At 43.3% G+C, this 24,010-nt stretch overlaps 1 protein-coding gene across 1 annotated transcript in view; it reads left to right on the forward strand.

The window, feature by feature from the left end:
* The first annotated feature begins 3,011 nt into the window (after positions 1 to 3,011).
* The window catches only part of Abhd12b (abhydrolase domain containing 12B), a 30,722-nt gene continuing 9,723 nt past the window's right edge, over positions 3,012 to 24,010 (forward strand). Inside the window, exons 1-8 of the mRNA XM_042677943.1 lie at positions 3,012 to 3,106; positions 8,888 to 9,015; positions 10,039 to 10,141; positions 12,105 to 12,230; positions 17,242 to 17,312; positions 17,651 to 17,780; positions 18,179 to 18,216; positions 21,784 to 21,863. Of these exons, the coding sequence (XP_042533877.1) occupies positions 3,012 to 3,106; positions 8,888 to 9,015; positions 10,039 to 10,141; positions 12,105 to 12,230; positions 17,242 to 17,312; positions 17,651 to 17,780; positions 18,179 to 18,216; positions 21,784 to 21,863 (771 nt within the window). The remainder of the gene's footprint in view (positions 3,107 to 8,887; positions 9,016 to 10,038; positions 10,142 to 12,104; positions 12,231 to 17,241; positions 17,313 to 17,650; positions 17,781 to 18,178; positions 18,217 to 21,783; positions 21,864 to 24,010) is intronic.

Below are 24,010 nucleotides of genomic sequence, written 5' to 3' on the forward strand. Positions count from 1 at the left end.
TTTTTGGGAGTAGGGAAGTACTAGGGTTGAACTAGGGGCCTAGAGCTCTCTCTCTGAGCTTTTTGCTTAAGGCAGGCACTCTATTTGAGCTGTGCCTCCATTTCTGGCCTTCGTTGGTTTATTGGATGTGAGAGTCTCACAGACTTTCTTGCCTGGATTAGCTTTGAACTACAATCCTCAGATCTCAGCCTCCTGAGTAGCTAGGATTACAGGCATGAGCCACCTGCACTCAGATCATAGTCCAGTTTTTAATAGTTCAAATAACACCTAACAATTAGATTCCAATGCATGTGTATCAGCATCTCTGTGTTAACATTTATACCACATGACATGGGGACATGGTCAGTTATATAGTTTGCCTATGCATTTCTTAGGTCACCTTTCTAAAAGTAAGACTTGAGCTAGGGGACACTCCGTGGTAGAGCACTAGTCTAGCATGTGCCAGCACCTAAGTGGGGAGATCAGATTTGTTTGAGGCATAATTTATATTCAGGAAAATTCACCCTCAACAGTTTGGAGTTCTGGTGAGCACTTACAGTCATATAATTACCAACACCCATGCACTATAGACTGTCTCCATCATCCTGAAGCATTCCTCATATCTTATAGTCAACCCCTTCTCCACCTCCAATTCTTGGCATTCCCTCAACTGATTTCTGCCCTTAAGTGACCTTCCAAGTCCTATTTCATGCTGTACCTAATATGGTATCTGATGTCTAAACATGCCCAGTAAGTAGATGGGGAATAAATGAATGACTATCTTGTTTTTTTAGATTCTACCAAGTCATATTGGCAACTCTACTTTTTGACTTCCAGAATAAGCCACTTGAAAAAAGGCCTGCTCAGGGTGACAAATGCCTGTCTCAGAGCCTTAACTTACACATCTTATTTTAAAAATGGGATGCAGTGATTACCAACTTCAGAGAGCTTGGTGATTGCTTGAAACATTTCCATAGTAGTTGGGTTTGGTTTGCTCAGAAGGAACAGATAGAATAGAACCTAGGACCCCACACAGCTGCTTTTCTCACTAGTTATGTTTGGTCCCTCCATTTCTACAAGGCAAACTCTAACGTCACATACAGAGCTCTTCTAACAAGTCCTGTGAGTTTCCAGAGCATCATCATGAGCAACTCCTGCAGTGGAGTCCCAGGAGCCTTCCTTATCTCCCAGGATGTCCTGGATTAGTGCCCTGCAGCGGCTGGCATCAGTCAGGGGTGCAAGCTTGGCTGGTGAGCCAGCAGTGTGGATTGTTGCAAGTCCATCCCAGCTGGATTCCTCTTGTATCTTGATGTGAATCAGAACATTGCCAGTGTGATTTTAAGAGGCCACGAACAACCTCCTCTTGGCTAGTCCCCAAAGAGAAATGCCCCTTCTTGAACAGTGTGGATTTTTGTCCAGGTAGCAGGTTCCTTGTGCATTATTGGGAGCTTTCAGCCAAAGCACAGACAGAGGGTAAGGAATGTGGTGCCAGTGATAGAGTGCTTGCTTAGCAAGTGTGAGACTCTGAGTTCAAACTGCAGTACTGCCCAAAACAACTAAGTAAGTATAATAGAAATAAAATCAATATCAATAAGACTGGAGCATGGCTTTAGAGAGTCTGTTTAGCCCTGAAAATTCAAACATGAGTCATAAATAAGAGAGAGAGAGAGAAAGAAAGAAAGAGAGAGAGAGAGAAAGAAAGAGCTAAGCATAGCTGGCACCACAGAAAAATCCAGTTCCCCTTTGAGAGTGTTGAATCTTGCTCCAAGATGAGGTCTTGATGTGGGCATCAAAGTACCTCTCTTTCTTCTTCTTTTGTTCCTGTACTTATACCCATAGCTGCCAGCTCTGTCAGGCCTTCAGTTCCTGGAGACAACTGCAGTGTAGACTTGTACCCAGACCCTGCTCCCCACAATGATAAGGTTCGGTTGTTTCTGCTAAGGAAACAAAACACGGAAACAATACACGGAGCAATTGTGCCTATGAGAGGATTAACCATTATTTAACCAAAGGAGCCAAAGACATTCTTACTATAGTAATGGTATGAAGATCATTCTGGGAAAAATCAAGCTTTTGTTTTTGCGCTTGCATGACTACACACACACACACACACACACACACACACACACACACACACACACACACTTTATTATGCAGACCTTCAACCTATACACATATGCACAGATGTATCATGGAAAGCACTTCAAAGTACAATAGAAGCCAGATGTGCTGGTGTATGCTTGTGGTCCTAAGTACACTAGAGGCAGAAATAGGAGGACCAAAGAGTAGAGGCCACCCTAGACAGACTTGAGACCCTATGGAAGAAAATTTAAAAAAAAACAAAAAAGGAAAGAACTGGGCATGGTTCAAGTGGTAGACCACTTGAGATCATGAGTTCAATCCCCAGTGACACCACCACCACAAAAAAACAAAAAAAGGAGAAGAAAAGAGGAGGGGGGAGGGGCGGGAAGCAAAGCAAAGCAATTAACAGAAAAAAAAAAAAGAAAAGCCAGGGGTGGCTGTGTGCACCTGTAATTACAGCACTTGGGAAACTAAGGTGGGAATATTTCAAGTTCAAGGCCTGCCTGGGTTATGCAGACCTTGTCTCAAAAACCCAAACACACACACACCACACACCACTTTCCACAGCTATTTGCACAGGATATTTTGTTCTGTGTGTGTGTGCGTGAGAGAGAGAGACAGAGACAGAAACAGAGAGACAGATAGACAGAGAGACAGACAGACAGAGACAGACAGAGACAGAGACAGAGAGAGAGACAGAGAGACAGACAGACAGAGACAGAGAGCGCGCGCGCAAGAGCGCCTTCCAGGAACACACTCCTGGCTCTGGTAGTGGGTGGGCACCCACACCCACGCTGCAGGGCGCCCCCGCCCCACTCCCTGTTTCCTGGAGCCCTCCCCCCCTCGGGAGGCGGAGGAGCGCGCGCGCGCGTGGGCGCCCAGGGTGGAGAGGACGCGGCCCGGGCTGGCGGCAGTGGCCAGTGGCGTTGGCGGCTCGGGACAGCGCACGGATGCACTCTGGGGACTGCGAGGCGGCCTCGGTACCCGAGCCCCCGGACCATGGCTGCGTGGCCTCCTGGTGGGACATGGTCCTGCGGAACCTGCGGTGAGTGCGCGCGCATAGACTGTCCGGGATCCCCAGGGGCGGGAGCGGCGGGGACCTGGCGGGGCGGCCCCTCCTCGCAGGGCCAGAGGCCAGGCGCTGCCTGCGGCTGGGGTGGGGTGAAGACACGGTGGGGGGCCGGGGCGGGGTCTTCCCTGGCCTCTGGAGCCCTGCGAGGGCTTGGGGGCTCCTTGCATTTGAAGAACTTCGTGGGCACCTCTGAAAGAGAGAAGATTCAGGTTCCTCTCCCAAGCCTTCTTAGCTGCCAGTTTACGAGGTAGGTTTAACTATTACCAACAACAGTGACTATAACAGTATAATGCATACTGTAATCTCAGGTGGCAGCTTACTTAGGTCAGGTAGGTGGGAAACACACCAGAAAGTCATTGGGGATTTGTAGTTACAGAACTCACCTCCAGGACGGTGTACATTGAAATCACCACAGGGCACGGCCTTACATGGTTTAAATCCAGAAATGTCTGTGTACTGTAAATGTTTTCATTGTTATTTGGTCTTTGAACGTTCGTTCCCTCATGAACCTTTAGTGAACAATCACCTTCCATCATTTGAATTGACCAGTAACACTTTACAATACCAGGTATTGATTAGTGAGGCTGCATTCCAAAGACTTGTGTATTTCCTTTTGTTTTGTTGACTTGGGAAGGTATTAGCATTTTTGTTTATATTCCATTCTTCTAGTCCTTTTAAATTTGTGCTAATTGCAAAAATATTCCAGGGTCAACCTGGCATGCCTATAATCCTAGCTTCTCAGGAAACTAAGATTGGAGGATGGTGGTTCGAAGCCAGCCCTGACAGACAAATCTGAGAGACTCCAATTAACCAACAAAAATCCAGAAGTGGATCTGTGACTTTAGTAGCACAGTACCAGCTGTAACTGAACTGAAGTAGCTAAGGGAGAGCTGAGATTGCAAGGTCCTGAGTTCAAGCCCCCGTACTAGCACAATTAAAAAAAAATCACATCTGGACACTGGAGACTTCCACTCTAGCATGCCCACAGGGATGGTGACAACCATCTTTTTCTCTTCTACTCCTTCTGCAGCATAGAGTGTAGAGCAGAAGGGACACAAGCTCCACCCTGGCCCAGTGCTACAAGACTTATGTCTCCCCTTCTGGGCTGAATCTGCGCACCTGTTCGAATGTTCTGTCTGCACTTTCCCCCCTGGGACTGTTAGTGACCCAGGGCCTTGCACAAGCTTGGCAGATCCACTTGAGCTATGCTGCATACCTGTATGTGTGTGTGTGCACGTGTGTGCGCACGCGCAGGTGCACACGCGCATGTGTGTATGTATAACAAGTTCATTCTGCTTTATTTACTTGCTGTATCCTAGAAATTACATTTTATAACCAAACTTTTTGCTTATTTGTTAGTTATTTTGTGTGTATGTGTGTTGGTACTGGGGTTTGAACTCCGGGCTTTAGTGCTGTCCCTTAGCTTTTTTCTTAAGGCCAGTACTCTACCACTTGAGCCATAGTTCCACTTCCAGATTTTTGGTGGTTAATTGGAGATAAGAGTCTCATCGAGCTGGGCACTGGTGGCTCATGCCTATAATTCTAACTACTCTGGAGGCTGAGATCTGAGGATCATGGTTCAAAGCCAGCCTGGGCAGGAAAGTCCGGAGACTCTTATTTCCAATTAACTGCCAGAAAACTGGAAGTGGTACTGTGCCTCAACTGGTAGAGCACTTGCCTTGAACTGAAGAGCTGAGGGGCAGCACTCAGGCCCAGAGTTCAAGCCCCATGACTCACACACACACACACACACACACACACACACACACACACACACACACACACACACACACACACACTAAGTCTCACAGACATTCCTGCTGGGCCTGGCTTTGAACTGCAATCCTCAGATATCAGCCTCCTGAGTAGGTAGGATTACCAGTATAAGCTCTTGTTTTATTTTTTTAAGACAGAGTCTCACACTACCTAAGTGGATCGTAAACTTGCAATCCTCTTGTTTGCACTTCCCAAGTAGCTGAGATTAGATGATGTACACCATTGCCAACTCCAGTCTATACTTTTTGAAACTTCATGCTCTCAGGACCTTCCTTCCAACACTCCCATATGGTTATTCTGGGAACACTGACATTTTCCACCTCTCTCTTTCATTATCTATAGTGTTAATTGCTGATTGTTTATCATTTATTTGGCAGAAAAGAACATTTTTCTGTCAAGCAGAGAATCAAAACTGCAGTTCAAGCACTTAGAAAACAACCTGCTGTATTGATAATAGAAAGGGGAAAGAGGGGAATTGGGACCCTCTGTTACTTGACTTTCTAATTAGTAAAAAACAACAACAACAAAAAAAAAACAAAAAAACCTCGAGATGCTTCCTGCAAACACCAGAGTATTTCCCTGCCCAATGGGAGATTATTCATCTAATGGAAGATGAACTAAGGCGGAGACACAGACCAGTTTCCAAGATTTGGATTTTTTTTTGTCCCTTGGAGCCAAATAAATTTAGATTCACAAACACTCATGGCAGGCCTGTTGTGTACTTGGCACTACCATAGCCCCAGATCTACAGTGATGCGGTGTGAGGTGATGGAAAACACTTAATCACATAATATTTTCAGTGATTTATGTTTTGGTGCCTTGGCAATCTTTTCACTGGATTTACACAATTATCAGACACAGCTGTTGCTTTAGGTGGGTATCTGTAAGAGCAGGCCTCCGCCAGCAAATGATTTCCTTGAAACCATCTGTGTCTTTGAACATGCTCAGCAAAAGAAGTTGGGGAAAAGCAAATGGTTACTTTGCTCCTGTGCCCCTGTACCACTCTTAATGAGTGGGCTGTTGGGCATATACTTTCTTCTTGCAGTATTGGCTCCATGTTATGTAGTAGCCATTAGACTAGGTCCTGGATTCACCAGAGCAAACAAAACAGGCAAAAAGCTCTGCTCTGTGGAGTTCCTGTGGCCTCATTTTCAGTTGTAGTACAAGGAAAATTAATAAATAAAAGAATGACCCCCCCAAAACAAGGGGTTTGCTCCCTAGCATCAGAAAAAAGAAGTTGCCACCAAGACCTATCAATAAACACTGCTGCCTTCTCCTTTATAAAACAAATCCTCCTTCCATCCTGCAGATGAACTGGAATTTACTGATTTTGGCCTCGTGCTAGAAAGAGGGATGTAAAAGAATCATTGATGTTGGGCACTAGCAGTTCATGCCTGTAATTCTAGCTACTTAGGAAGCTGAGATCTGAGCATTGTGGTTTGGAGCCAGCCTGGGAAGAAAAGTCCGGAAGATTCTTCATCTCTAATTAACCAGCAAAAAAAGCCAAAAGGGGAAGTGTGGATCAAGGGATAGAGTATGAGCCTTTAATGAAAAAGTGAGATCACAAGGTCCTGAGTTCAAGCCTCAGTAGCAGCACAAAAATACATACATACATACATACATACATACTTAAGAACCAGTAGATCTATGTCGTCTTTGTCTGAAGTCAGACAAACAGTAAAGAAGACAGGCTAGGGCTGGGAAGGTAGCTCAGTGGTAGAGCGCTTGCCTTGCATGCATGAGGCCCTGGTTCGATTCCTCAGCACCACATAAGCAAAAAGAAAAAAGCTGGAAGTGGTGCTATGGCTCTACTTGAGCACTAGCCTTGAGCTGAAGAGCTGAGGGACAGTGCCCAGGCCCAGAGTTCAGGCCCCATGACCGGACCCCCCCCCCCCAGCAAAAAAAAGAAGACAGGCTAATAACGGGAAATCTATCAGAGAAAACTCAAGAGTGGCCTTGATTATAATCAGTGGAAAGGTCTCAGTAGAAGATCTGTCTAAGGGAAGCTTTGACAAAAACAAAACAAAACAAAACAAAACAAAAAACCCAAACCCAAACCAAAACCAAGAAACTGTGGGCTGGGAAGGTGGCTCAGTGGTAGAGTCCTTGCCTTGTATGCATGAGGCCCTGGGCTTGATTTCTCAGTACCATATAAGCAGAAAAGGCCGGAAATGGTGCTGTGGCTTAAGTGGTAGAGCATTAGCCTTGAGCTGAAGAGCTGAGGGACAGCACCCAAGCCCAGAGTTCTGGCCCCATGACCGGCAAAAAAACAAAACAAAACAAAAACCCCAAACAAGAAACTCTCAAAAAACACTTGAGTGGGTATGAAGATCCAGGCTGGGGGATCTAGTTGTTAGAGTGTCATGTGTTTCTAGGAAAGAAACACACATTGACTGCATGAATCAGCACAGAGAATGGAGATGCAACCTGTCTTAATATTTTGAATAGTTGTCTGGTCTGATGTGGCTTGACTGGAACTCCCAAAAGCTAGATTGTGGACACTTCTTGGAAGGAATGATTTGCCAGGCTCCACCGGATTTCCCCAGTCAGAATCATCCAGTTGGGGCCTTGTGGCCCCAGTGGATGCTGTGTAGTTACAGCTAAGGATGATCAAAGAGCAAAGGAAGGAACACGAGAGCAGCATGGTGGCTGTTTGATGTAGCTGGTCCGTAGCCGGGTTGGGGCTGAGACCATATCCTTTGCTCAAATAAAGTCTGTTAGCCATTGGTGACTTTTGATCCCCTCCTGATCCAGGGGAAGTCAAATTGACAACCCTTTCATTAAAAGGAGTGCCTTTGCATTATTGATGCTTAGAAGGGGTCTGGTCACTGTGGTCTTCCCACAGCGATTGCTCAGAAGTGCCTTGAGCTATTTGAGAGAAGGGTTCTGTATAAATTATTCCTTAAAAAAAAAAAAAGAAGCATATTTCTCTCTACTGCCTCTGCTTCCCAAGCAGACCTTCAAAAGATAACTTAGCAGGAGCCTACCCTGCCTGTCTTCAAAGGATGACTTAGCTGGAGCCTGAGCAGGCAGGGTGGGGAGGCGGGAGAATGCATGTGGGAGAAGGGGCAGCTGGAAGCAGGGATAGAGCATTCCAGGCTGGGGCTCTCTTTTGCCCTTGCTGTCTTCATCTGTGGTTCAAAGCAGCTTTTCTAGGTTTTGAGTTCTTACCTCTAAAACTGGAACAACAAGGTCCTCTCCTTCCCACTGCCTTTCTGAGGGTGAAAGTGTATGAAATCCTCATGTTCATGAGTGGGCATTGCAATGGAAGCAAGAGAAGATGACCTTGACCCTTTTAAGACAGAGGTGTGCTGGTGACTCCTTAGGAGTCTGTTGGTGGTGTCTGCTTTGGGTGGCTTGTGTCCAAGGGAGCAGTAGAATGAGCCAGCTGTTCATGACCCCATCCCACTCCCTGATGGAGTCTCCTGGGTCCTTCATGGTCCCCCCTCAAGACCCCATCCTCCTGGGTCTCTCAGAAGCATGTGGGTATGTGAGGGGGGCAGCAGGTATCTTTTCTCCCTGGTTTATTCTTCCTAAGATCTACCCAGAAGAGAGAATATCGAATGATTACTCACTAGCTGTATTGGTCATAATAATAGGAGCTTATAGACAGAACACGGGGTTAGGACATGGGAACTCTCCTACTGCTTCCTGATGGCTTTGGGGTCCAGCCTGGGCCTTCTATAGGCCCAGGACAAACCTAAGGCAGGTGCCATTGTGGTGTCTACCCCATGTGTTCCTGTCATGTGCTGGCTTTTCCAGAGACTGTTGGGGGATTGGCCTGATTCTTTTCCCCACTTGGTTGCCTCTTGGACCCAGAGGAGCTGATTGTTGGCAGCTGTGTACAGGGTTTTGCCTAAATACCTGCAAACCCAGATTTCCCAACAAGAACCTCTGAAATTTGGTTTGAAAAAAAAAAAGCCAACACAAGGCCAGGACTGATTTGAAAACTCTTCTTTGCTTCTCAATGTCATACAGATCTGTTCCACACCACTGCTCAACACTTGGAAGACAAATTGCTGCTCTGTACACTGATTTTACCAGCAAATCATTATCAGAACACATTTTCCCTCCTCTGATGGAGATGCTCATTTATCTTGATTTTTGTAAGTATATACTGTCTATGAATTTTCCTACCTAATTGTTTTCCAAATAAAGAACCTACTGTTCTTAAAGTTAGGGTTGAATGAAAATGACTTAGTTATAAAATGGTGGCTAGATGTCAACAATCTGAAATTTGTCAACAATCAAATCATTTGATTTGATTTTGGAGGCATTAAAACCTTCCAGACTGATGGACATAGAGAAGGACAGACATGGATTTGTTGTGGATACTTAGCTGCCCGCTGTAATCTCTGCTTTTTCCTTCCTCTTACCTGCCTCTCTTAAAAGAGAAAGAAGGAAGAGGAAAGGGGGGAGGGAGGTAGAGAAAGAGGGAGATGGGTCGATGGTGGGGAGGGAAAGGATAAGTTTTTACTTATGTTACATACTCAGTTTTCTTCTGAGCCCACATTTTCTCTCTTTTTAAAAAATATTTTTAAAGGAGTTTCCATTCAACAAATCAATTTATCCACTTGCCATTTTCTTTTTCTCTTTTTTCTTGTGCTGGTACTGAGACTTGAACTCAGGGCCTTTTGGATTTGTTTGGCTTTCTCACTCAAGGCTGGCCCCACTTGAGCCACCCCTCCACTTTCAGCATTTTGCTGTTTTATTGGAGGTAAGAGTCTCATAGACATTCCTGTCTGGTCTGGCTTTGAACAACGATCCTCAGATCTCAGCCTCCTGAGTAGCTAAGATTACAAGAATAACCCACTGGTCCCTGGGTCCACCTGCCTTTTCAGGAAATGTTTTCCTCTGTTTTTAGCTGGAGAAACAGCTAGGACTGAATAAACTCTCTTTTCTAATATGGGCTATGATACCTGCACTATTTTAAAACCTAGCTTTAGGTCATGTTTTCACAACTCTTTTAGACTAGTTCCAGCTGATAATAAAATATTTTGCTGGAAGTTGAGCTTGAAACTTAGAACCTAATTCAGCTTCAAAGGAAAATTCAATGTATTATTATTTTTATTGTGACGAAGAGATATAGGCTTTGGTTCTGAGGAGTGATAATGATTTCTACCTTTCAGACAAAGCTCCTTTTCTTGTGGATTTAAAGAAGCCAGAGTCCAAGATTGCTCACACAGTGAACTTCTACATCAGGCCTGAGCCTGGAGTGATGTTGGGAATCTGGTGAGTAGATGGATCAGATACTGGGATGCTAAGTGAGAAGCCAGGTGCTGGTGGCTGACGCCTGTAATCCTAGCTACTCAGGAGGCTGAGATCTGGGGATTGTGGTTTTCAAAGTCAGACTAGAAAGACAAGTCTAGGGCTCAAAGTCAGCCTGAACAGAAAACATATTGAGACTTTTATCTTCAATTAACTACTTGGTTTTGCTTGCTACAAAGTTTAAAGTCTTCCCTGGGATATACTGGGTGCCTGGCCCCGCCCACCTCTCCTGCCCTTCTCCTGCCTGCCCCTGGTGGCCGTCAGCTCCACACACACTCCCACCAGGCAAACCTCAAGTCCCATACCCAGCATGCGCTCAGTTCCCAGTGCTTCCTGCTAACCATGCTCTCCTGCCCCTCCTTTTGCCCAGCCAGCTGCTTACTCATCCTCTCACTGTAACTTCGTTGTTTTCAGGGGCCTCTTGGCTCACTCGACACCCTCTGTTCCAGGTATGCATGCTCTCTTGCAGCCATCTCTGTTCATCCCTTAGGACATTTCTTTCCACTGTAATTAAACACATATTTGTGTAGTTGGCTAATGTTTGCCTTGCTTACAAAGCCATAGCTTCCCATAGGTGGTGGTTAGGGGTGGGTTTTCATTGACTGGCATAGTTCTTGGCATTCAGAAGACTCTCAATAAATATTTGTCCATGTTACACTAATCTCAGTCTTTTCTTCTGTTTGGTTCTACTGCTTTTCTTAGCTACCAAATCTCCAGTGTCTTGCCTACTATTTTATTTTTCTCTCTGACTTTGGACTTCAGACCATGGAATGTTCTGACTGTGAAACCAATATCGATGCACATACTTCTTTTCTTCCTGTTCCACAGAGAGCACTCCAGGGAATAGTGCTGGGACTTAGAAACCTTCTGATTGGTTGTTTCACCTTACAGTTCTAGCAGCTGTGCCCAACACACACAGGCAGTTCATCCAGGGACAGTAGTGCCTGGAGTCTCAGTACAACGTCCTTGGAGACAATGGCAGACTTTCTGTTCTTTAATGATTGAGAGGACTGAAGATTTACCATTTCTGTGAAGTGACATAGGGCGGCATTTCTTTCTTTCTTTCTTTCTCATTTGATGCTGTGACTGGGGCTTGAACTCGGGGCCTTCAGCCCTCGTCTGGCTTTTTTGCCCATGGATGGTTTCTATCACTTGAAGTATACCTTCATTTTCAGCTTTTTGGTAGTTAATTAGAGCTATGAGTCTCATAGCCTTTTCTGCCTGAGCTGGTTTTAAACTTTGATCCTCAGATCTCAGCCTCCTGAGTAGCTAGGATTATAGGTATAAGCCATCAGCACCAGGCTGCCTTTATATTTTTAGGGTCCATCCAATAGTTTAACAAGATGGAGTAGCTTGCAAAAATCACAAGATCACTTGATTTTTTAAAATAGAACAGCCTGGACTTCATGTCCATACTCTAGTCTCCTAATAATTTCTCTTTAAATTCTAACTTCTCTCTTCAGACAAAATATCTATTATCCTTTCCTTATTTCCTCTTTCTTTCTTTCTTTTTTCTCTTGGTCACGGTCACTTCAGTGATCTATACCCAAGAACTGCAGTCTGGGAAGCTCTCAATATGTATAAAAGTTCAAAGAGCTAAAATACTAAATGGTTGAAAGAAATTGCCACCAGACATGGGGAGTAGTTTTTATCATAAGATGTTGTGGAATTAGATTTTAATTTTTGCTGTGCCTATATTACTCAGATAACAAGGCCTATATTCACATATATGTGTGTGTGTATACATATATATATAGTACACACATATATAATACACACACACATATATATATGTGTACACACACACACACACACACACACACACACACACACACACACACACACACCTAAGGAGGACTCCAGACATCTGGGGCATAGAGAATTCTTGGGTGAGTGTGTGTTTATGACCCCTGTCCCTGCTCCTCAGGCACACAGTTCCCAGCTGCCGGGGGAATGATGCCAAGGGGAAGGATCGTTGCTGGTATGAAGAGGCCCTGCGTGATGGGAACCCAATCATTGTTTATCTTCATGGCAGCTCAGCACACAGGTCAGTGCCTTTGCTTGGATTTTCCCTCCTTCCCTCAATACTCAGAACATCTCATCACTGTGGGAGAGAGAAGTCAGACTCAGTTTTTAACATAGTGGGCATGCCTTCATGTATGTCTATTCCTTTGTTGGAATCTGAGGATGTTCTCTGGAAAAAGGCTTCTTTCGGAATGCAGCATTCTTAACTGAAAGGAAGAAAAGAGTAAGTCTTCCAAAACTTGTATATTAATTTTAAAGAAGGCAATAGTTCCTTTACTCCATAAATAAGATTTTTAAAAAATGCCATAATCCAAATTTGCCACAATCCAAATAGAGTCACTGTGTCAAACCCTAACCAAGAAAGGAATAAACCTAGGAAGTTATGAAGAAGTGTGTTTTAGGACTGAGCATAGTAGTATATATCTGTAATTCCAGCTATTTGGGAGGTTCATGATTTGAGACCAGTTCAGGCAAAATTAGCATGAGGCCCTATCTGAAAAAAACAAAAAACAAAAAACAAACTAGGGCTGGAAAGGGGCATAGTGGTAGAGTGCTTGCCTTACAGGCATGAGGCCCTGGGTTTGATTCTTCAGTGTCACATGAACAGAAAAAGCCAGAAGTGGCGCTGTGGCTCAAATAGTAGAGAGCTAGCCTTGAGCTGAAGAGCTGAGGGACAGCACCCAGGCTCTGAATTCAAGCCCCAAGACTGACAAAAAACAAAAACAAAAACAAAACAAAACTAAATTAAACTAAAAAGCAAAAAGGACTAAAGGTATGACTCACATGGTAGAGCACTTGCTTAGCAATCATAGGAATCTAAGTTCAATCCCCAGAATTAGGAGAAAGAAAAGAGAGGAAAAGGTCTCATGCGTGTACGCCAGGTAACAAGAATCATTAATGGAACCACAGTCATGCACAAAGACTGTTGCAATCTTGCATACAAAATACTTGTGCAAGAACATCTTCCCAGCAACTGTCTGCTCCAACTAGACCTGACGCCACCTTTGTTATTACTCCTCACAGCTAGGGATTAGTGTTTCAAAATATCTTATTGAGGCCTCTTATTTTGTATTTAAAAACATCCCCTTGGCCTCAATCTTTTTAAATACACTCCCAGCATCCTATGTGCCTATTCCCATCGTAAGACTCTCTTTGGAGAGTCTTTCTTTGATTGTCATTTAGGTAAACAACCTGGGAAGGGGGTTAGGAAGGCATTATGGGGGAATGGAAGTACAAGTTCCACATCCATGGAATTTCAGAAAACTACAGTGAAGGGCTATTTATGTGACATTAACTATGTGAGAGTCAAAGTAAGGCCTCTAAGAGAAATCTCCTGGAATTCTGGCCACAGGTATTGAGGGATTTGCTGACTAATTTGAACTGCATTAGGTTACTGGCTGTAGTCCTTAGCTTGTTTTGTAACAAAGAAGCCTGGCTGTCCTTTGATGTGCTATCAAGGCCTTCTCAGGTCTATGTAATTGCATTGGATGATGATTATCAGCCAAGACAGCCTGTCTCAACCTGGGGGAGGAGCACATGGCTCAGAAAACCAGGGATGTCCTATCACTGCACAGATACCGCAACTCAGTGACAGGCCCTGGAATCTGCCTGTTGGCTAGCTGGCCTGTGTTGATTTTTCTCACTGTCTTTTTCTGTCTGGTGGTAACTTTCTCAACTCTCGCCTTTTCTCAGTTAGAATCATGCTTCCAGAACTGTTCTGTGGAATTTATATATTTATGTTAACATTGTTCTGTGTAAACTTGGCCATTGTATTAAAACCTACTTATTTAAGGATCACGTAGATGGTACCTCCCCTGCCCTGCCTCTCCCTACTCTGGGCCTCCCTGGGAATGTGAGAATTCTCTAAAGTACCTGAGGTGTACAATGGCTGGGGTTAGCCACACCTTCTTTTTGTCCTCTGCCCGGAAGCCTCAGCTTATAAGCAGCAGTACAGTACTGAGTTGATAGTTCTGACAACAGAGCAGCCTCCCTTCAAGGGGAGGTTATGGTGGATCTAGACTTGTCTCCTTGGAATTCCTATGGGGGCCCTGAATCCCCTCCTAAAGCTGTACATAAGGTTTTGAGTATGGGTATACTGTTTCTAGACATGGATTTATAGATTTAATTAGATATTCAAAGGGTTCTGAGACCTACTAACATTTAAGAAATTTGCCTCTAAGGTGAACTTCAAAATTTGTTTTTAAAGGATTCTCTGCCTTTTAGAATCTCTTTTTCCCTCCCCTCTCAATGTGAATCCATAATACAATTAGTTTGGACAGTTTTTTCCCCTTTTTTTTGGTCTATCATGGAGCTTGAATCTGGCCCTAGGCACTGTCCCTGAGCCTCTGTGCTCAAGGCTAGCACTCTACCACTTGAACCACAGCACCACTTCCTCCTTTTTCTCAGTAGTTTATTGGAGATGAGTCTCATGGACATTCCTGCCTGCGCTGGCTTTGGACTGCGATCCTCTGATCTTAGCCTTCTGAGTAGCTAGGATTACAGGTGTGAGCCACCAGCATCTGGCAAAAATGGTTTTTATATTGGCAGGTTGGTGAACATCTCTCCTTCATATTGTCTTGTATTTAATGGCAGAGTGGATGGGATACAGGCAACTTGTAATTTAGTACAACTTGACTTCCTCATCCTTTAGAAAAGCTTTATAAAACTTATTTACCTATTTATTGGGGCTTGAATTCAGGGCTTCTGGTACTCTCAGCTTTTTTTTTCTGTGAAGGCTGGTGGTCTAACACTCAAACCACAGCTCCAATTCCAGCCTTTTGCTAGTTATTTGGAAATAAGAGTCTCATGGACTTCCATGGGCTTCATACCATAATCTTCATATCTCAGCCTTTTGAGTAGCTAGGATTACAGATGTCAGCTACCAGTATCCTAAAGGAAAAGAAGTTCTTGTACAATTCTGCTATGTAGAAGTAAAAGGGGATGAATTATCAATAGTTTATTGATAAGGGCTCACATGAGAAGTTCTAGAGAGAGCTGTGCACTCAGGACTCCTTTGAGGAGCTCAGCTGTGGGGAGCTGCTGGTCATTTACATGCCACCAAGAAACGGTTCTCTTTCTCCTAGTTATTGATGTGTGTGTGTGTGTGTGTGTGTGTGTGTGTGTGTGTGTGTGTGTGTGTGTGTGTGTGTGTTAGTACTGGGCTATGAAATCATGGCCTCAAGCTCTAGATTGGCTTTGTTGCTCAAGGCAGGGGCTCTACCATTTGAGTCACACCTTTACTTATAGTGTTTTGCTGGTTACTTGGAGATAACAGTTTCATAAACGTTTCTGCTTGGGCTAGCTTCAAATTGGGATCTTCATGATCTCAGCCTCCTGAGTAGGATTATAGGTGGGCTAGTTACTGATCTCCTTAACCTAAAACAAAATTTTTTTTTAAAAAGAAGGCATGAAATCAGATGCCAGATATTCAAGAATGATTTTTACTATTTGTCCTTGTAATTCCTAACTCTGCTTTTCTTTTTTTTTGTTTTAACTTTCTTTCCAGGGCAGCTCCCCACAGAATTAAGCTGGTAAAGGTATGTCTGAAGAAGTCTCTCTGAACATCAATGTTTTTAAAAATAAGTTCTTACTTTGTAGCCCAGGCTGGCTTTAAGTTCATGAACCTCTTGACTCAGCCTCCCAAGTGCTGAATTACAGGCATATGTTGCCATGTCTGGCTCAAGGCAACTTAAAAATAGACATTTACTTGTAATTAAATACTTTAGTATAGCATGTATGTAATCTGAATGCAAACAGTGTACACTTTTCAGAATAAGTTACATCTTTGAATGGCAAGTAACTTGGGCAACATCACACTGCTGGTGATGCCTGTACCAGAGTTGTGACCAGTCTGCCTGATCCCGTTCCGCTAGGCTGCTCTCCATTTTCTCCGCAGAGATTGATCTCATGGTTGAAGACAAGCAGCAGATTTTTAAAAATATATTTTTATTGTGAAAATACTGTACAGAGGGGTTACAATTACATGGGCAAGATAATGAGTACATTTCTTATCAAGCATTGTAGCCTCCTCCTTTGTTTCCCCTTCCCATCCCTTCGTATCCTCCTCCCCATCCCTCCCACCAAAGTTGTAAAGTTCATATTTCAACATAACGACTTGTACATCTCATTGTTGCAATGGGTCCTCCTGTATCCCTGTTTTAACAATTTGTTTTTTCCTTTCCCCTCCACATATACCAACATCATATATAGTGAAAGCAGGGGTTGTACCATGGGGGAGGGACATACAAGGCAACAAAGACATAATCTTATAAATATGTTAGAAACAATCGCATGAAAGATCTCTCTCTCTCTCTCTCTCTCTCTCTCTTTTTGTCAGTCATGGGGCTTGAGCCTGGGAGCTGTCCCTGAACAATTCAGCTCAAGGCTCCTGCTCTACCACTTGAGCCATCGCATCACTTCTAGTTTTCTGGTGTTTTTTTTTTCTTTTATTGTGATTAAGTGATTACATAATTTCCCAAATTTCACAGTATTGTGGAATAATGATGCTCATTTAAACTCACAAGCTTATTCTAACTTTCTTGGAGCAAATTGTCTATCACGGTCTATAACATATAATGGTATATACATATACACCATACATATGATCAGCAGCATGGGGTTATTTAGTAGTGGTTCAACCAGATGAGTGGAAGTTCTTTGTTTCTTAAGTCCTGTTAATTTTGTCGTATCACCTAACATTTTGGATTTAACATCCACTTATCAGGGAGACCATGTACCGTTTGTCTCTTTGCTCTTGGCTTACCTCGCTCAACATGATTTCTTCTAGCTCCATCCATTTCCCTGCAAATGCCATTATTTTGTCATTTCTAATGGCTGCATAATATTCCATTGTGTATAGATACCACAATTTTTGGATCCATTCATCTGTGGTGGGGCATCTGGGTTGTTTCCATATCCTAGCTATTGTGAACAGTGAGCAGCAGATTTTTTAAAAGTACATTTCTTTCCCAGCTATGAAGCCATCACAACTAGGGCCACTGGGCAGTGGTAAGGTGAATCTTGCTGTTGGAGTCAGGAAGTGCTAATGGCTACCTTATCACCCAGGTGCTGAGTGATGGCGGCTTTCATGTGCTGTCTGTTGACTACAGAGGTATGTGTTAAGAACTCTCCGAAGGCTGGGGTTTGGGTGGCTCATGCCTATAATCCTAGCTACCCAGGAGGCTGAGATCCACCAATTGCAATTCAAAGCCAGTGGGGCAGAAAAATCTGTGAGACTCTTCTCCCCAATTAATCAGTAAAAAACTGGAAACAGAGGTGTAGCTCAAGTAGTAGAGTGCCATTCTTGAGTGAAAAAGCTAAGGGACAGCATCCAGACTCTGGGTTCAAGCCCCAGTATTCATACACACACCACACACACACACAAGAACCATGTGCAAAGGTAATTCACTGTGGGGGTAGTGACATTGTGTTTGCCTTCCTTTCTGCCAGGGTTTGGGGATTCCACGGGGAAGCCAACAGAAGAAGGACTGACGGTGGATGCCGTTTGTGTCTATGAATGGACCAGGGCAAGAAGTGGGGACACTCCTATATGCCTGTGGGGCCACTCTCTGGGCACGGGGTAAGTGGGAGGGGAGGGTGCGTGGAGCTTTAGGGTCCTGTCAGCAGCAGCAAACAGGGAGAGGGGCAGTGAGCTGGGACCCCGGGACTCTGCTCTCTGTCCCTCCCCAGAGGTGGGTAAGAGACCCTATGCCATCTCAAAAAGCAAAGAAGGGTCCTTCAGTTCTCTGGTTATCTATGACAACTGATGTTTATTCTAGAACTCTCCTAGAAAGGTTTGAAGAAAAGGATCCTTAATTTAGGGTCTGTGGAACCCCTTGAAATCCTCTATTAGAGGATTCTCTAACAGAAGCGTGTGGAGTCTCCCGCGCATGCTCACTGCGGATGCTCTGTTTTACAGAGTCCACTGGGCTGTGAGTGGTTTTTTAAAAATAAGCATTCATTTCCATTGTCTTACAGAGTCGCCACCAACGCTGCAAAGGTATTGGAAGAGAAAGGTAATACCATGTGTAAAGGCTAACATTCCTTCGCTCAAGGTGGGAAAATAACCAGTCAAGAAACTTCATGAAATTGGTGTCACTTTGATCACACAGATTACTAGGCATCCCATGTTTAGAGCATTTCTGGCAGCATAGCAAAATTTTGTCTTTTCTGTGCACTTACTATATATAATAGCTGCTATACCAGGTTATGAAGTTAAACATAAATGCTAAGGACAGAACTAAAATTACCTTCAAAAGAGTCCTTTTAGATGTGTGATGGTGCATGCTTGTAATCCCAGCACTCAGGAAGCTGAGGTCAGAGGATTGTGAGTTTGGAGCCAATCTGGAGCACATAGTAAGACTGTCTAAAAAGACTGGAAGAAAGAAAGAGAAAGAAGGAAAGAAAGAGGAAGGAAGGAAGGAAGGAAGGCAGGAAGGAAAGAAAGAAGGGAGGGAGGGAAGGAGGGAGGGAGGGAGAGTGGAGGAGGAGGGAGGGAAATAAAAGGAAGAAGCTCAGTTTGTGCTTGTGAAGTGACATTAAGTCACAGGCAAGGAGCTCTACATTATGAAATAATAGGCAGGGCTTGCTGTGTCCAGCCCTTCTTGTGTAATATTGATGTCAGTGTTTCTCAAAGCCATCTGAGAACAGCTTGTATAGAATGTACAGAGTACGCTGTTTGAAATGCAGGTTTCCTGGATCCTAGCAGGTTTTATGAGCTAGAATCTCTATGAATAGGGTCAGGTCATGTTTTAAAAAATAAAAATTAGAACTTATTCTATTTAGAAATGTTGGGTGAATAAAAATATTCATTATCACAATACTGTGTAATTAAGAGAATTTCCAAGCCAACAATATTAATATTATTTATTTATTTGGCAGTCCAAGGGCCTCACACATGCTAGGCAAGTACTTGCCTGGAACTACATTTCCAGTCCCTTTGGCTTTATGTTTGGATGTCTAGTTTTTTTTTTTTTTTTTTTGTGCCAGTCCTGGGGCATGAACCCAGGGCATGATCACTGTTCATGAGCTTTTTTGCTCAAGGCTAGCACTCTACCACTTGAGCTACAGCTCCACTACTGGTTTTTGGTAGTTAATTGGAAAGAAGAGTCTCATGGACTTTCCAGCCTTGCCTAGCCTTGAATCTCAAGCCTTAGATCTCAGCCTCCTGAGTAGCTAGGATTATAAAGCTGAGCTTCCAATGCCCAGCTGCATCTAGTTATTCTTAACTAGAATGAATTAACTAGGATGAATTATATAGAAGTCATGGAGCTGTCTTAAGACTTGGGATGATGCTGTCTTCTTCCAGAAATAATTTAATAATGGCCTTTTCTTAGTGGGATAAGTCACTTTAGTCCAATAAGACTGAGTTGACTTGAAGCTGGACTCCCATCTTTATAAGAGCTGGTTTGTTTCTAGTATGTGGTTACTCTAGCTGCAGACTTTGAGGTCACAACCAAAGGCCTGAGAAACACCATACAGCCTCCCCTTTGTCACATCCTGATCTCTGGCTTTGGTCCTTGTAGTTCGATGTGAGTATTAAAAGTTCTGTTTACTTTCTAATTCTGTGAAACACTTTGCTGTTTTCAGAGTTCAACTGCTTCAAGGGCAAAGGAGCTCGCTGTCTGGGCTTTCCTCACTTGGTGTTGACTCTGAGACTTCTCCCTGACAAGTTGCCCTCATATGCCATCATGTATGCCATGTATATATGTATACATGTATGCACATGCATGTACACATATGCTTATACACACTCTCCCCACATATGCTTCCTAATTGTTTTCATAGGGAGTGTTGACCAAACCTCCTTAGCCTCTGGCACATTCTTCTCAACGCAATGCTGAACATTCATTCTTCTTGACCCTCCCTCCCTCTCTCCCTCTCCGTGTCTCTCTCTCTCTCCCTCTCTCTTTCTTTGTTTGTTTGTTTCTTTCTTTCTTTCTCTCTTTCTTCTTTCTCTCCACCTCCTCTCTTTCCTTCTTGACAGTCCTGGGGCTAGAATTCAGGGCCTGGGCACTGTCCCTGAACCTTTTTGCTCAAAGCTAGCACTCTACCACTTGAGCCACAACTCCACTTCTGACTCTTTTGGTGCTTAATTGGAGATGGGTGTCATGGACTTTCCTGCCCGAGCTGTCTTTGAACTTCAATTCTCAGATCTCAGTCTTGTGAATAGCTAGGATTACAGGTGTGAGAAACCAGTCCCCAGTTGTACTTTGTTTTCTTAAATTACCTGAGTTCTGAACAATCTTACATTCATAGAAGAAGGTGGTGGTTTTAACTATCAGGTGCATAGAAATTTCTGAGGGAGGAGGACACTTGTTGAAAACACACATTCTTTTTTTTGTCTACTTGTCTATTTTTATTAATAAGTTATTTAAATTGTGAAAATACTGTACAGAGGGGTTACAATTACATGAGCAAGGTAATGAATACGTTTCTTATCAAACATTGTTGCCTCCTCTTTTGTTTCCCCTTACTATCCCTGCCCTCCCATCTCCCCCTCCCATCCCCCCCGGCCAAAGTTGTAAAGTTCGTTTTTCCACATAACATCTTATACATCTCATTGTTGCAATGAGTCCACCTGTATCCCTATTTAAATAATTGTTTTTTTCCCTTCCCCTCCACAAATTATACCAACATCAAATACACTGAAAACAGGGGTTATACCATGGGGAAATTATCTTATAAACATGTTAGAAACAATAGCAAGAAGGAAAAACCATTTGAGTCCTTATCTTGGGGTTCATTTCGCCTAACATCAACTTATCTGACCGTTTCTGCTTGTCTCAGACATATACTAGTTATTGCAAATAAGGAAAACCATGGGACCTATGTTTCTTTGGGCCTGGCTTACTTTACTTAATATAATTTTTTCCAAGTCTTTCCATTTCCTAACAAATGGGGCAGTGTCATTCTTTCTGATGGAGGCATAGAATTCCACTGTGTATATATACCACATTTTCTTGATCCATTCACCTACTGAGGGGCATCTGGGTTGGTTCCATATCTTAGCTATGGTAAATAATGCTGCAATAAACATAGACAACACACATTCTTAGTCCTTACCAAAATACTATAATGCATAAGTCTGGGGTGGGACAAGAGTTTGCTTGACTCAATATCGCCACAATTAATTTTTTTTTGTCGGTCATGGGGCTTGAACTCTGGGCCTGAGCACTGTCCCTCAGCTCAAGGCAAGTGCCCTACCACTGGAGCCACAGCACCACTTCTTCCACAATTAATTTTTTTATGTGCTAGTAGTAGGACTTGAACTCAGAGTCTGGGTGCTGTCCCTTTGTTTTTTTGCTCAAGGCTGGTGCTCTACCCTTTGGGTCACAGCTCCACTTCCTGCCCTTTGCTGGTTATTTGGAGATAAGAGTCTCACAGACTTTCCTGCTTTCCTGCTTTGGTTTCCAAATGTGATCCTCAGATCTTGGCCTCCTAAGTTGCTAGGATTACAGGCGTGAGCCCTTCATGCACAGCTCCACAACTGGTTTTGATCCAGGGAGTTCCTGTCAAGACCCTAGAACCCTTTCCCTAGGCAGTTTCTGAGTTTTCTTTTTCCCCCATTTGATGATTTCAAGGGTGCCCGGTTGATGCCATCGTTTTGGAGGCCCCATTTACCAACATGTGGGTTGCAAGTATCAACTATCCTTTGTTAAAGGTGAGTCTCTCCCATGTCTTAAACAGGAATCAAAGTATGGGCTTTTCCCACACATTTATGCTTAGTAGGATGTTCCTTTTCTCAACTATTTTTACATGATACTGGCTCAGTTTATTAACTAGTTACTTTTAAAGGAGTATGATAGCTTTTGGATTTGGTAATTCATTATTTCCTTCTAATATACTGAATGACTTATTATGAGGGAATTTTTTCTTTTTGGTTGGTCATAGGGCTTGAACTCAGAGCTTGGGCACTGTCCCTGAGATTGTGCTCAGGCTAGTGCTCTACCACTTTGAGCCACAGTGCCACTGTCAGTGCTCTGATGGCTAATTGGAAATAAGAGTCTCAGACTTTCCTGCCCAGGCTGGCTTTGAACCATGACCCTCAGATGTAAGTCTCCTGAGCAGCTAGGATTATAGGTGTGAGCTACCAGCACCTGGTGAGGGTTAACCAGGTGCTGGCAGCTCATGCCTATAACCCTAGCTATTCAGGGGGCCGAGATCTGAGGATCATGGTTTGAAGCCAGCCCTGGCAGGAAAGTTTATAAGACTCCTAATCCCAATTAACCAGCAAAAAAAGCTGGAAGTGGTGGGAGTGGTGTGGCTAAAGTGGTACAGCACCAACCTTGAGCAAAAAAGGCTAAGTGCCCAGACTTTAAGTTCAAGACCTACTACTGGCACACACACACACACACACACACACACACACACACACACACACACACACACGAAAGTTTCCTCCCACTAATTGTAATTATCTTTTGTAAATAGCTAGACTTGTCTTCTGTTTATTATAAATATTCTAAAGTGAAAATAAAATTTTATACAGTTTTAGCTTTTAGATGATTAGTTATATTTCTTTCATTGTAAGAAAGTTTGTAGAGACTTTAAGGACATTGACAAATGCATTTACACTGTTTCATATACAACAAACAGTTTTCTCAAGAAAATCATGTATAAAGAGTTGGGCCTTGAGTTGGAGGTCTGCCTTCAGAACTCCAGCCTTGAACATAAAAAACAACCAAGAGCAAAAAGTCCTGAGTTCAAGCCTTAGTACCGGCACCAAGAATAGATAAATAAATAAATAATAAAAGAAAGCAAAAAGTAAAAGAATTGGGACAGGTGCAATGATTAAGAGAGATTAGGAGTAATTATTTGTGGCCAACCTGAGCACAAAGTTACAGAGAACTCATCTCAACAAATGATAGGAGGATATATAGGAGGGAATCTCTATCTATCTATCTATCTATCTATCTATCTATCTATCTATCTATCTATCTATCTATCTATCTATCTATCTATTTATCTATCTGTCTGTCTATCTGTCTATCTATGAGGGATAGGTAGGAGCATTAGGTCTGTAGCTGGCCTCCGGCAAAATTGCAAGACTCTTACATAATGAAAGCAAAAAATAACTAAAGCAAAAAAAGAGATGGAGATATAGATTAAGTGGTAGAGTACCTACCTAGCAAGTGTCAGGCCCGGAGTTAAAAAAAAATAAGCATATATGGCTTAGTTGTTTACAGTCATACATCCATAGTATTAGGGACAGGGTATGAGGAGGGATCTTTTTTTTTTTTTTTTGGCCCAGTCGTGAGGCCTGAACTCTGGGTCTGGGCGCTGTCCCTCAGCTCTTCAGCTCAAGGCTAGGGCTCTCCCACTTGAGCCACAGCGCCACTTCCGGCTTTTTTCTTTTTGCTTATGTGGTACTGAGGAATCGAACCCAGGGCCTCAGGCATGCAAAGCAAGTACTCTACCACTGAGCCACCTTCTCAGCCCCGGGGAGGGATCTTAAGAGAGGATCCATGGCCCCAGTTTCTAAATTGTTATTGGGTGCTATAAAATATCATAGGGATATTTTAATCTGTCTACTTTTGAATTTTTTTTTTTGCCTAGTAGACCATCATAGAATTTTCTGGAATTTGCCTGTCTTCAGAGAAAAGTAGTTTTATTACTTGCTGAAATAACCAGTGAACAGATTTTCATAGTCTTGAAGAGGCTTCAGCTTCATATAGGGTATTACCTGTAAAACCTAAAAATATTGAATAACGTAAGAGGTAATTTAAAAAATTTCAGTCAGACAACATTGAATCTGAATGTTCACTTTCATGCAAATATTCATTGAGCAAAATTATAGTATTTCAAGCA

The sequence above is a fragment of the Dipodomys spectabilis genome, unplaced genomic scaffold (assembly GCF_019054845.1).
Source record: "Dipodomys spectabilis isolate Male_0828 unplaced genomic scaffold, ASM1905484v1 ptg000042l, whole genome shotgun sequence".
In the NCBI taxonomy this organism is placed as follows: domain Eukaryota; kingdom Metazoa; phylum Chordata; class Mammalia; order Rodentia; family Heteromyidae; genus Dipodomys; species Dipodomys spectabilis.